The 14,727-nt window shown below is 43.7% G+C and overlaps 1 protein-coding gene across 2 annotated transcripts in view; it reads right to left on the bottom strand.

Moving 5' to 3' along the window:
- Window positions 1–14,727, bottom strand: part of Rpgrip1 (RPGR interacting protein 1) — a 58,070-nt gene that overhangs the window by 30,280 nt on the left and 13,063 nt on the right. For both annotated transcript variants that reach the window (XM_087585612.1, NM_001427786.1), the window contains exons 6-10: window positions 14,295–14,423; window positions 9,656–9,761; window positions 6,023–6,046; window positions 3,994–4,140; window positions 1,997–2,070 (exon numbers count right to left, since the gene is read on the bottom strand). In XM_087585612.1, the coding sequence (XP_087441738.1) occupies window positions 1,997–2,070; window positions 3,994–4,140; window positions 6,023–6,046; window positions 9,656–9,761; window positions 14,295–14,423 (480 nt within the window). The remainder of the gene's footprint in view (window positions 1–1,996; window positions 2,071–3,993; window positions 4,141–6,022; window positions 6,047–9,655; window positions 9,762–14,294; window positions 14,424–14,727) is intronic.

The following is a 14,727-nucleotide window of genomic DNA, read 5'->3' as shown; positions in this document are numbered from 1 at the left end:
CCAGTCTCAAACTCTACAAAGTGAGTTCCAGGACAGCCATGGCTGCACTGAGAAACCCTGACTCAAAAAACCCAAAATAAAATAAAATAAAATAAAAGTAGTAGTAGTAGTAGTTGTAGTAGTAGTAGTAGTAGTAGTAGTAGTAGTAGTAGTAGTAGTAGTAGTAGTAATAATATAAAGTAAAACTTCCTGGCCAAGAGTGGTGGCCCATGTCTTTTATCACAGCACCAGGAAGCAGAGGCAGGTACATTTCTGTGAATTTTAGGCTAACCTGGTCTACATAGGGAGGCCCTATGTAAAAAACAAACAAAACAACAAAAATGCCTAATGAGGGTGGGGTGGGTAGTGAGCTGGTACAGTGGGTATGGGCTCCTGCTGCCAAACCTGACAACCTGAATTCAAGTCCTAGGTACCACGTGATGAGAGGACAGAACTGACTCCTGCAAGTTGTCATCTGACCTCCAGTTGCACACTGCGGCATGTGACCTTCCTGATAAATAAATGTAAAAAGACTAAAAGAGGAGAATGAGGGCTATTCCTCCTATGGCTTCTGGAACTCAGAGCTAGCTTATCCCTAAAGATTAACGACTGGCATTTAGAAAGTGTCCTAAAACAAAAAAACAAAGACAAGCAAACAAACAGAAACCCTGGGGGCTAGCGAGATGGGTCAGTGGTTAGGACCACTTGTTTTTCTTGCAGGACACCCAGGTTCTATTCTAAGCACTCACAAGGTTCACAGCCACCCATCACTCCAGCTCAAGGAATCTCATGCCCTCTTTTGACCTCTGTAGGTGCCAGGCGCACATATCATCATATAAAAATACACATGCAGGCAAAACGCTCATACACATAAAATAAAACAAGTAAATTTAAGACAAATTTTAGAGAAAACTGTTTCTGAGCCACGTGGTGGTGGTATACACCTTTAATCCCAGAATTTGGGAGGCAGAGGCAGGAGGATCTCTGAGTTCTAGGCCAGCCTGGTCTACAGACTAAGGTTTAGGACAGGGGTACACAGAGGAAATTCTCTCTACAACAGAACAAACAAACAACAACAACAGCAGCAAGAACCCACAAGTGTTTCTGAATAAATGTCATATAAAAACTACGTGATTACCTAATTGTTACTACTTTTTAGGTCAGGTGTCAGTGGCACATGCCTTTAATCCTAACCCCCCACACTGGGAAGCAAAGGCAGATGAGTTTGAGATCCTTCTGAATTACATAGTAAATTCCAGGACAGCCTAGTCTACATAGAGAGACTGCATCTCAAAAAATAAAGTTTCTTAGGGGGCCGAGGATGTAACCAGAGTGCTCAACTAATGTGAACAAGGTCCCTGAGTTCAGTCCTCAGAACTGTGTGGATCAAACATGGTGGCACGCATCTGTAATTCTAACACCCTGGAGGTGGAGGCAAGAAGAGGAGTTCAAAGTCATTTTTTACTACACAGTGAGTTCAAGGCCTTCCTCTGCTGGGCCATTCATCCCATATAGACCCAGCCTCCTTCACTGCAAGGATCAAAGGTGCAGGATCCCACACCTGCCTTCCTTTGCTCTCTTTGACCAGGACCAAGGCATTTTTATTTTATTTATTTATTTATTTATTTATTTATTTATTTATTTATTTATTTATTTAATATACACAGCATTCTGCCAGCATATGTGATTGCAGGCCAGAAGAGGGCACCAGATCTCATTACAGATGGTTGTGAGACACAATGTGGTTGCTGGGAATTGACCTCTGGAAGAGCAGTCAGTGCTCTTAACTGCTGAGCCATCTCTCCAGCCCCAGATTTTCTTTCTATAAAGCCCTGGTTGTCCTGCAACTCACTCTGTAGACCAGGCTGGCCTTGTGGCTCAATCTTTGCCTGCCTTTACCTCCAGAATTCAGAACAAAAGTGTGGGTCACCATGCTTGGTCAGTGTGTTTAAAACTTGGAAGTTCCCATAGTTCTTTTACAAAGAACAATGCTCTGGAAACCAGACTTTGTACTCACTTTTCTAAGAGTCTGTCATAACTGTCACTCAGCAGTTTTCGTTCACTTTCCAAATCTTCAACTCTGACCTGAAACTGAGAAAGACAGAATCCTTGAGCTCACACTGGTCTTGCTTCCCATTACAGATTGGAGCTTGGGCGTGGGCTTTTCTATACTGGTTCCACAAGGTGTCATTTGAAAGATTGGTGGGCAGTGGTGTGCACGCCTTTAATCCCAGCACAGAGGCAGGTGAATCTCTGAGGTCAAGGCCAGCCTGGTCTACAGAGCAAGTTCTAGGACAGCCACAATTACACAGTAAAATCCTGTCTTGAAAAAAACCAAAGAAGGGAAGAAAGGAAGAGAGAGATAGAGATAGATAGAGAGAGAGAGAAAGAGAGAGAAAGAGCACAAAGAAGGAAGCAAAGAAAGAAAGAATAAAGAAGAAAGGTAAAAAAAAAAGATTGGAACCATTTGAAAGTGAAAGTGAGAACTTTTATTAGAAATAGTGAAAACTCTTTGAGCAAGTTTTCATCACGCCTCTGTTCCTAGCACCAGGGAAATGACAACACACTACAAAAGATAAAAGTGGTTAGTGAGATGCTCAGAAGAGAAGGGAGATGGCCACCAGGCTGGATGACTTGAGTTTGATCCTCTGAACCTACATGATAGTAAGAGGGGAAATGACCCTCAAACATTGTCCTAGGACTTCCACACTTGATTTGTGGTCTATGTATTTGTGCATACAAACACACAATAAACAAAAAGTGTAAGGAAAAAGTAAGAGCCGAAACTGGTGGTGCATATCATTAACCTCAGCAGGCAGCCCCAGGCAGAGGCAGGCCAATCTCTGTGAGCTCCAGGCCAGCCTGGTCTACGTGTACTGCATTCCAGACTAGCCAGAGCGACACAGTGAGAATCTGTCTCAAAAAAGCAATAAAAAAGGAAAAACAAATACTGGAGAAAGAAAGACAAACAAAAGCAGACAAGTATAAATCCTCAAATGCTGTAATCATCTCTTTTTTTAAAGATTTATTTATTTAATGTGTATGAGTACACTGGAGCTATCTTCATGTCCACCAGAAGAGGGCATCAGATCCCATTACAGATGGTTGTGAGCCACCATGTGGTTGCTGGGATTTGAACTCATAACCTCTGGAAGAGCAGTCAGTGCTCTTAACTGCTGAGCCATCTCTCCAGCCCCCTGTTGTAATCATCTTAACTATGAAGTTTAACCACTTTAGAGACTCACTGCCTGAATGTGAGAACATTATTAGGGCTGGAGAGACAGGTTAGTGACTAACAACACTGGCTGCTCTTCCCAAGCTAAGACGCTCACTTTTAACATCTCGAAGTTGGAATGCAGCAGTTTTTAATTTAAAAAAAAAATACCAGGGGCTGCAGAGATGGCTCGGCAGTTGGGAGCACTGGCCGCTCCTCTAGAGGACTGGGGTTCGAGTGCCAGCACCTCCATGGCCACACATTATAACTCTAGTTCCAGGGGATAGGCAAAAGCATGCAGGCAAAATAACCATACATTAAATAAAATAATCTTTTTTTAAATGCCCATCTCACATTGTATGTATGTATGTATGTATGTATGTATGTATGTATGTATGTATGTATGTATGTATGTATTGGGTTGTTTTATCATGAACCCAAGCCGGTCTCAAACTTACTATATATCCAAAAAGGACCTACATGTCTCACTGTGTGTTTCCATCTTTAGATTGCTGAAGTGACAGGTGCATGTTAGCACATGTTTTGCTGTGGTTACAGGTTGATACATGTTTTGCTTTGAGTCAGGGTCTCGCCAAGAGGGACTGAATTCAGAGACCTCTGCCTCTCACGTGCTGGCGCTAAAGGCGCGTGACACCATGCCGTGCAGCACACCTGATTTATGCAGTGTTGCGGATCTAACCCAGAGCTTTAGGTGTGCATGGCCAGTACTCCACTGCTGAGGTCCACCCGAGCCTGCCGTATCACCCGTTTGATAGTGTCTTTGCACTACTATTATTTACCTCCTTCAGAGTTTTCTGCAGGATAGACACATCTCCCAGCTGGATCCTCAAGCTCACAGCCTTCTTGCTCTCTTCACTCAGTTCTGCTTTGAGTTCATTCACTTGGCTGAGGAAGGCATCATGGGTTGCATCCAAGATTCCCTGATTCTGCAGACAAAAGGAAATTCCTACAGGAATGATCACACGACTCAGGAAGCATGGTCTGTATTTCTTTCTTTCTTTCTATTTAATTTACAGACCTCAGGTTGTCTAGTACCTAGATTTTTTTTAAGATTTATTTATTTATTATATATTAAATACACTGTAGCTGTCTTCAGACACACCAGAAGAGGGCATCAGATCTTATTATAGATGGTTGTGAGCCGCCATGTGGTTGCTGGGATTTGAACTCAGGACCTCTGGAAGAGAGGTCAGTGCTCTTTAACCACTGAGCCATGTCTCCAGCCCACATCATATCTTTTAATGCTTGTTCATCAGGGAGTGGCACAACTTGAGAAGGGTTAGGAGGTGTGGCCTTGTTGGAGTAGGCATGACTCTGTGAGAGGAAGTTCAGCACTGGGAGTGGGCTTTGAATTTAGAAGCCCAAGCCGGGCCCAATGACTATCTTTCTTTTTCCTGGTGCCTGGGAATCTGTATGTAGAACTCTCAACTACTTCTCCAGCACCACCATACCTTGGCTGTGTGCTTCTATTCTCCCCACCATGATGAGAATGAACTACCATGACAATAATGAACCAATCCTCTACAACTGTAAGCAAGCCCCAGTTAATGATTACTTTTTTCTTTTTTTTCTTTTTTCTTTTTTTTTTTTTCAGAGCTGGGGACCGAACCCAGGGCCTTGCGCTTGCTAGGCAAGCACCTTACCACTGAGCTAAATCCCCAACCCGATTACTTTTTTAAAAAAAGATTTATTATATATAAGTATACTATAGCTGTCTTCAGACACACCAGAAGAGGGCATCAGGTCTCATTACAGATGGATGGTTCAGTTGCTGGGATTTGAACTCAGGGCCTTTGGAAGAGCAGTCAGTGCTCCTAACCACTGAGCCATCTCTCCAGCCCTATGCTTACTTTTATAAGAGCTGCTTTGCTCATGAGTCTCTTCACAGCAATAGAACACTAAGACAGACTTTGAGGATAATGAACTACACAATACCTGGTCCCGGGTAAAGTGACCTTTTTTTTTCTCTGCAAGTATAATTTTCCTTTTAGAGAGGACTTTCTTTCCATTCTGAACTTATCACTGGAGCTATAATTTTTCCAAGACCCAAATAATCCTTGGCTCTAAATCAGGTGCCATTTTCAAAAGCTGCCTTTATTTTCCAAGCTATTTGGCAGGTTTTTTATAATGATATTATTTCTCTTCTTGCCCCTCGGACGATACTGTGTCAACTCTAGAAGTCATGTGCCATTCTCTGTGGCTGCTTCTGTCTAGGCACAGCTGAACTCCTTGGTGACCCTCAGCCATAGGGACTTACCCAGTTTTGTCTGCACCCCACTCACAGTGAGTAAGGTCAAGACTGAAGATCAGATCAAGAACAGCCACAGGATATCTTGTTGCCTTATACATGTCAAGAGAATACTCCTAGGAATTTTTGAGTAAATGTTATAATTTACTGTTGTAATAAACTAATAAATACCACCTAACTCAGGACTTATATTTTGATTTTGCTGAAAACAATACAATAAATATCATTGATTATAGTAATAGCATAATTCATCTTACTAGCAACAATATGACCTGATAGCCAATTTAATTGCCTTAATTCTACTGACATATAACCCGCAGCAGCACACAGATTTCTTTGGATTTGATTTCTCTGGTTACTAAGAATAGAGCCAAAGATCTTCATTAATTACCTTCTGTTGCCAGGAGAGGTGGTGCACGCCGTTAGTCCCAGCACTCGGAGGCAGGTGCAGAGGGATCTCTGTGAGTTTGAGGCCAGCTTGGTCTACAGAGTGAGTTCCACGGTATTTAGGCCCTGTAGAGAGATCTTCTCTCGACAACCACAACAACAACAAAAATTACCTTCTGGAGCAAGTCTTCATATGCCTGGAAGAAATAAATAAGCATCATTTCACCAGTTCATCAATTTCGTGAGATACTTGACATCTCTGTAAGATAAATACAGTCAGGTGTGGCACCCCATGCCTGTCAACCCAGCACTCGGGAGGCAGAAGCAGGAAGATCTCTAGGAGTCTGAGTCAAGTCTAGTCTCCGTAACAAGTTCCAAGCTGGCCAGGGCTACAGTGAGACCTTATCTCAGAGAGAGAGGAAAAGAAAAGATGTGTTATGCTTCAGTCAAGTAGCCATGTCCTGGACACTGCAGATGCCACTGTGTCCACTCACCCAGAGCAGGAAGCTAGAAGCTACCTTCTCCACTGCCTTCACTCTCTCTCTCCTTTGGGAACAGAGTCCATTTTTTATGTCTGGAGCTTAAGATCCCTTTTTCTGCAGGCTTCTGTCCACCTGGGTCCTCATCTAGTGTCCTTGGTTCCCTGCCCTGGGCTTCTACAAGAGTTCTGTATCTACAATCTCGATCTGCTATTCCAGCCTTTATTCTGTTCTCCTGACTTCTGCGATTTCCTTTTTAGATTTAGTTATTGTATGTGTATGTGTGTTTTGCCTGCATGAATGTATATGCATATGTACCTGGTTCCTGAAGAGGTCAGAGGAGGACATCAGATCTCCTGGACCTGGAGTGAGAGACCTTTGTGAACTGCTAAGTGGGTGCTAGGAACTGAACCTGGATCTTATGCAAGAACAAGTGCTTTTAACCTCTGCACCATTTCTTCAGCCCCCTTTCCTAGTTTTGGTTGGTTTGTTTGCTTTTTTTTTTTTTGTGGGGAGGAGGGGGGCGGGATCTCATGTAGCCAGGTTGGCCAGAGGCTTGCTATGTAGTTGATGATTGCCTTGAGATATTGCAATTCTAGAGACATGGGAAGATTTCAGGACACAATATAAAAACTCTCCTACATTAGCAATATTCCTACCACTTGGAACTGGTAAGAAGAATTGGTACTTTGTAACCACTTCCCAAAAGATATTCATTATCTACCAAGATGGATTTCAATTCTCTTGCTTTTAAAAGCCTGTGAGGGGTTGGGGATTTAGCTCAGTGGTAGAGCACTTGCCTAGCAAGTGCAAGGCCCTGGGTTCGGTCCCCAGCTCCGGGGGGGAAAAAAAAAGGGGCTGGAGAGATGGCTCAGCGTTTAAGAGCACCTGACTACTCTTCCAGAGGTCCCGAGTTCAATTCCCAGCAACCACATGGTGGCTCACAACCATCTGTAATGAGATATGGTGCCCTCTTCTGGTGTGTCTGAAGACAGCAACAGTGTACTCATATACATTAAATAAAAAAGAAAAGAAAAGAAACGTTTTCCTTCTCTTTTTTTTTCTTTTTCTTTTTTTCGGAGCTGGGAACTGAACCCAGGGCCTTGCGTTTGCTAGGCAAGCGCTCTACCACTGAGCTAAATCCCCAACCCCCGTTTTCTTTCTCTTGCACACCTTGTACTCCATGATACTCTCCTGATATTTCAGAATTTAGTTCATAATGAGTCCTTTTAAAAAGGTTTTTAGGGGTTGGGGATTTAGCTCAGTGGTAGAGCGCTTGCCTAGGAAGCGCAAGGCCCTGGGTTTGGTCCCCAGCTCCGAAAAAAAGAACAACAACAAAAAAAAAGTTTTTAAATTTTAATTTCTAGTACATGTATACACGTTGTCTTGCCAGCATGTGTGTCTCTTTGAACCACTGCATGCCTAGTACTTACAGAGACCAGAGAGGGAGCTGGAGCCTCTGGAACTGGAGTTACTGATGATTGTGAATGTCTGCGTGAATTGCTGGGAATTTTTTTTTAATTTATCATTTATTTCATGTATATGAGTACACTGTTGCTGTTTTCAGACACACCAGAAGAGGGTATCAGATCCCATTACAGATGGTTGTGAGCCACCATGTGGTTGCTGGGAATTGAACTCAGGACCTCTGGAAGAGCAATCAGTGCTCTTAACCACTGAGCCATCTCTCCAGCCCTGCTGGGAATTTTTTTATGAATCTTCTTCTGCTTGCACAGCTGTCTCTGGGGGCTGGCCCACTCCTTTTCTTGATAGCTCCTTACCTCATGTAGAGTTGTTCTGTGAACTTGCTGCAATCTCACTCCTGCAACGACCTCAGAGACTAGCGCTGTGTCACTCTTCGATGTGATCTTTAATTTGGCTTACACCACCTTTAATTTGGCAAACACCACCAGCTGGGAGCAGACGCCTTCCTCAGTGTCCTCTAAGACCATTCATCTTAGTGCTTTGCGCGGTTTTCATACTCTGTATATACTGGCTCATTAAATGGACAATGCTGAATTCACTTAGACCTCAAGGCCTTATTTCCACCATCCTCACGGTAGTTTCTAGCCTGGTAAAGAGGAAAGCTATGGTTCTAACCTGAATCAATCCCTGCTGTGCTGGTTTGAATATGCTTGGCCTTAGAGTGGCACTATGAGAAGTGTGGCCTTGTTGGAGAAATTGTGTCACTGTGTGGGTGGGCTTTGAGGCCCTCCTCCTAGCCATGTGGGAGCCAGTCTTCCCCTGTTTGCCTTTGGAACAAGATGTTGAACTGCTCAGCACCTCCAGCACCATGCCTTTCCTGGACACTGCCATGATTCCTGCCTTGATGATACTGGACTGAACCTCAGAACCTATAAGCCAGCCCCAATTAAATGTTGTCCTTTATAAGAGTTGTCTTGGTCATGGTGTCTCTTCACAGCAGTAAAACCCTAAGACATCTGCTCAGCCTCTTTGTCCTTTTTGGTTTTTTGTTTTTTTTTTTTGTTTTTTCTTTTCTTTTTTTTCGGAGCTGGGGACCGAACCCAGGGCCTTGCAAGCCCAACCCCGCTCTTTGTCCTTTTATACCTCAGTCCAGTTGCTTGTCCTCCTTGGGGTGCAATTCCCTCAGTGATGTGTGTTCTTACCTCAGGTTTGTTGCGTTAGAACAGGGCATACCCTAAGTACCTAGGACAGGACCAGGTCCTCAGCATATAGAAATTGCTCGCCAAAGGCTTGCCTCCAGCCATGATGATTACAGAATTACATTCTGATCCCTAGGCTGGGGACCTAGCCCAGACACAAATTAACCCTGACAAATTCCATCTTACCAGGCAAGGGCCTAGGGCTTCTCTGTAACAGAACTAGCGAACAATATTGAGAAAGCAAGAGACTTGCAAGGTTTAGATTGAATACTGATACTGTCTATTATATGTCTGTCTATTATATGACCTGAGACAAGTAGCTTCGTGTCTTTGAATTATGAGATCACATAGGTAAAACAGAAAAAACAAAAATCCAGTTGGGTGTGGTGGGCACACTGGCAATCCCAGCATTTGAGGGGTAGGCAAAGAAAGGATCGTGGAAATTTGAGGCTAGCCTGAGGTACATAGTGAGTTTCAGTTGGCCTACTTTACAGAATAAGAGCCCATCACAAAGAAGGGGTGGATACAAAGGAGAGGAAGAACAGGAAGTGAAGGAAGAGAAGGAGGAAGAAGAAGGGGCTGGAACAAGTTTGTTTATTAACTAACTTCCCTCCCCTTTTTGCAGAGGTTGAGCTTAGGGCCTCATGCGCGAACTCATTGGCTTTCCCCTCTCTAAAAAGCACAGCTGATTATAGCAAGTCACCTCTTGAACTCGTGTCAGCTGGGCTTCTGTGGCTGCCAGCGAGGCACTCCTCTCGTATAAGAGCTTCTTAAGTCGAATCAGCTCCACGTTCTCTTTAATGGTAGCTCTGCAGATAGAAGACACTAACTGTTCATCTGCCGCCCAGGACCTCTGCTGTTTGTTTCCCATTATGCAAGCCCCCTACACACACACACACACATAACACATCGGAAATGTGAAGTCTGCAAAATAGCCTTTCTCCTGTTAATTGCGACAGCTGAGACATGAAGATCACCAACCTTAAACCTTGACTTCTAAAAAAAAAAAAAAATAGAGGGGTTGGGGGTTGGGGATTTAGCTCAGTGGTAGAGTGCTTGCCTAGCAAGCTCAAGGCTGCCCTGGGTTTGGTCCTCAGCTCCAAAAAAAAAAAAAGGAACTATCTTTTTTAATTATGGTTCTTATATTTTCTCAGAAGTCTTACAGAGTCCAACTAAATATATGCCTTATTCCCTTAGAAACATAAATATAAACACAATGGGAGTCTCTCTTTAAAAAAAAAAAGATTTACTTATTTAATATGTGTAAGTACACTGTAGCTGACTTCAGACACACCAGAAGAGGGCATCTAATCCCACTATAGATGGTTGTGAGCCACTATGTGGTTGCTGGGAATTGAACTCAGGACCTCTGGAAGAGCAGTCAGTGCTCTTAACCACTGAGCCATCTCTCCAGTCCCCAGGGGTCTCTTATTATTTCCAATCCTATGGGATGATGTTTCCAGGTATTCGATTTAATTTACATTTTTCAGACAATATCTCTAGATAGCACAAGCTGGCTGTTTTTCTTTCTTTTTTTTTTAAATGATTTTTAAAAATGATGGTGGCATATATTTTTAATCGTTAAGACTCAAACTTGGTGGGGTTGGGGATTTAGCTCAGTGCAGTGGTAGAGCGCTTGCCTAGGAAGCGCAAGGCCCTGGGTTCGGTCCCCAGCTCCGAAAAAAAGAACCAAAAAAAAAAAAAAAAAAGACTCAAACTTGGGGGTCCCCAGCTCCGAAAAAAAGATCCAAAAAAAAAAAAAAAAAGACTCAAACTTGGGAGGCAGAGGCAGGCAGATCTCTGAGTTGGAGGCCAGTCAGAGTTACAAAGAGATTTCTAGGACAGCCAGAGCTACACAGAGAAATCAAAGCCAAAACAAAACAAATTACTGGCACACACCTTTAATCTCAGCACTCTGGAGGAAGAGGCAGGGTCTTTGTGAGTTCAAGGTCAAACTAGTCTTCAAAGCAAGTTCCAAGGCAGCCAGAGCTACTTAGCTACTTAGGAAAACCTTGTCTCAAAAATAAAAAAAAAATAGATAATTAATTAATTAATAATTAATTAAAATATTTTAGGAAGGACTTAGGCTCACTCTGTCTCACTGACTCTCCTAGCTAGTTATGAAGGAGATCTTTAAATTACACTGCTGCTCGACTCCACCTTTACGTAATTAAATGGGGGGCTTAAGTATCCAGTGTTTAAGGATCTCCACAGGCTTGGGTTAGCTGTGCAGTGGGTAGGCAGAAGGACTTCCAAGCATGCAGGAGGTCCCAAGTTTGGTCCCAGGCACTGTGTAAAGCAGATGTGGTGGGGAATGGCTATAATCCCAGTGCTTGGCAGGGAGAAGCAGGAGGATCAAAGGTTCAAGGTTGTCCTCTGCACCTCAGTGAGTTTGGAGCAGCCAGAGTTACATGAAACCCTGTCTCAAAAAGAAAAATAAAACAAAACTTCACTGGACCGCCTGCTATTCAGCCTCAGGTAGTCGATGAAGGAGGGCTGCTGTCAAGTAATGGAAACCAGGTAGAATCCAACACGCATAAGTTTAAGAGAAAGGAGCTGTGTTTGAATAGTTTCAGCTGTACAGTAGTTTGGGGGCAAGGCAAAGCTATATACAGAGAGAAGAGAAGGATCAGGGTCGTCAGCGGTTGGGAAGGAGACACAAACAGGCAGAGCCCCGAGGATTTTTAATACAGTGAATATGCTGTGTTATGTAATGGCAGGTCCATGTAATAACACACTTGCCCAAACTCCCAGTATGCACAACAGCAAAGATGACATCAGCTTTTCCTCTGCCTTAAATTTGTTCATTTAAAAAAAATTTTTTTCTGGGCTGGAGAGATGGCTCAGCGGTTGGGAGCACCCAACTACTCTTCCAGAGGTCCTGAGTTCAATTCCCAGCAACCACATGGTGGCTCACAACCATCTGTAAAGAGATCCGATGCCCTCTTCTGGTATCTGAAGACAGCTACAGTGTACTTATATATAATAAATGAATAAATCTTTAAAAAATTTTTTTTTCTCTATTTTTCCTTGGCCTGCCTGGAATGCCCTAGTCTACACTGGCCTTGAACTCATAAACATGCACCTGCCTCTGCATCCCAAGTTCTGGGATTAAAGGAGTGTGCCCCCAGTTCTAGCTGTTAGCTCATTTTTGTAATGAAGACACCACTTCTGATTCAGTGGTAAAGAATATTTTCTGCTGTTGAAAGACATAAAGTCCCAGGGTAAACCAGCACTGAACCCCAATTCCAAGGGATATGGCGCCCTCTTCTGGCCTCTTTGGGCATCAGGCACAGAGTGCCTGCAGGCAAAAATCATTTGTACATACACAAGACACACATAAGTCTTTAAACTGTAAAGACCTGAAGAGTTGGCTTGGTTGTTAAGGCACTTGCTGCTCTTGTAGAGGATTGGGGTTCAGTTCCCAGCACCTAGATGCTGACTCCAACTCCCCTCTTCTGACCTCCACAGACACCAGGCACTCACATGGTACAGACACACTTGCAAGCAAGAACATTCATTCATGTGCAATGAAAATAAACTTAAGTTAAACATTTAAATGAAAACAAACTGAAGGGCTGTGGGCAGGAGTATATGATACTACCTATGACAGGGGTATATGATACTACCTATGACAGGGGTATATGATACTACCTATGACAGGGGTATATGATACTACCTATGACAGGGGTATATGATACTACCTATGACAGGGGTATAGGATACTACCTATGACAGGGGTATAGGATACTAGCTATGACAGGGGTATATGATACTACCTATGACAGGGGTATAGGATACTACCTATGACAGGGGTATATGATACTACCTATTCAATTTGGCTAGGAAACTGAACAACTAATCTAAACACTGCAATCTATTTTGTCTCTGTGTGTGCATGTGTGTGTGTGTGTGTGTGTGTGTGTGTGTGTGTGTGTGTGTGTGTAGTGTGTGTACACTCATACTCCCACACTCATTCTCACACACAGGCATGTGGGGCTGATGCTGGGTATCTTCCTCCACTTTAGGCAAGATCTCAGATCTCAGAGAACGTGGCTAGCCAATGCGCTTTAGGGAGTCCCTTGTGTCCCTTGTGCTGGACCTGTAGGAGCAGCTGCCACACCCCATTTTTCCTCGGCTGCTGAGGTTCCAAACTCCTGTCCTCATGCTTCTATGACAAGCAGTTTACTGACTGGGCTAATCTCCCTAGACTCTTTTTTTAAATTAGTTTCTTTCTTTGACAGGTGTGGTGAGTCTTGCCCTCAGTTCCAACACTTCTATGTAGACCAGGCTGGCCTTCAACACAGATCCAAGAGTCTGTTGCCTCTTGGGTGTTGGGATTAATACATAACCACAATGCCTAACGCACCTACTTCTTTACATGCAGGGATTTTTGTTTTGGGGGTGTTTTGTTTTGTTTTGGGGGCTTCTCTGTGTAGCCCTGGCTGTCCTGGCACTCACTCTGTAGACCAAGCTGGCCTCGAACTCAGAGATCTGCCTGCCTCCTGAGTGCTGGGATTAAAGGCATGCGCAAGCGCCACCACCACTGCTCTCTTATTTTGCTAGCTACTCCTACTGTGAAAGTAACTTATTTGCCGGATGTAATATCATCTTGGAGATTTACTGTCTCCGTCCGCTAGCCGAGGCCCAGTGCTGGAAGCTTCTCGCCTCCAAATCTAATTGAGGCCTAGAATGCTTTCGGCCTCTGAGGCTTGCTGCTGGATAAGCTCACCCTTTCTTCTTCTTTCTGATCACTTATTGGCTGGTCAACTTGCTGTTCTGGATCAAAGTCCTCTCCGTGATAACTAGTTCAATCTGGTTTCTCTTGGTTTCTCCTGAATTGCTCCGCTTGGCCTCAAACTATCTATCAACTGTTTTGATCTTCTTGCTCCTCATCCTCTGTCTCCTTCTGTCTTCACCTGTGTCAAGTCTAGCTTGTTCTCTCTGCAACCTCTCTGTACAACTGTCCCAGTAAAAGTGCCTCTTCTCTCCCTCTCCTTCTCCCCCTCCCTTTACCTCCCCTCCCTCTCTCCCCACTCCCTCTCCCCTAAATACCTTTCCTTTCTTCTCTTCGTGAGAGTTGGGCATGTCCTATTTTGTCGAAAGTTTTTCTGAGTCGTTATTTTGTCTGCCACTCAATTAGACATCACTTTCAAACATGGGTGTTTCCTTGTACAAAGTGGCTTTACCTTTGTTGTTTGGGATTAAAGGTGTGTACCAAGGGTGGGTCTGTATTTTAGTCAGAGGGAAGTCTTTTTTCCTCAGAAATGAAGAAAAGCCTCAGCTAGGAACCTTACTTTTTCTGCTCAGTGCTGTTGGAAGCACAGAATGTTAGCTCTCACCGAAGTTCTGCAGCCTTCTCAGCACACTCCAGTGAGCTTCTCTGTTCAAGCTTTTCAACTTTGGACATTTTCTCAGGAGACCTGGAGGTCTCTTCCGCATGTGTAGAGTCAGTAGTCATAATGTGAGTACTGTTAGGCATACAAAGACCAATGAATTTAGCCCAAATCAGGAATCTGCAGATAAAAACTATCCTGCTATAACTGAGAGAGATTAAACACAAACACAAAAGGGAGATGCAAAAAGGTTTTATAGGGCTTAGAACTCAGCTATTCACTTTCAAAAATTGTTAGGAAAGTCAGCTGGGCAGTGGGGGGCGCATGCCTTTTATCCCAGGGCTTGAGAAGCTGAGGCAGGTGGATCTCTGTGAGTTCGAAGCCAGCCTGGTCTACAAATCAAGTTCCAGGGCAGTTAGGGCTACTCAGAGAAATCCTG

This window comes from Rattus norvegicus, chromosome 15 (assembly GCF_021556685.1).
Source record: "Rattus norvegicus strain SHRSP/BbbUtx chromosome 15, alternate assembly SHRSP_T2T, whole genome shotgun sequence".
Lineage (NCBI taxonomy): Eukaryota > Metazoa > Chordata > Mammalia > Rodentia > Muridae > Rattus > Rattus norvegicus.
Note: the sequence above shows the minus strand (reverse complement) of the source record. Positions and strands in the feature narration are given on the sequence as shown.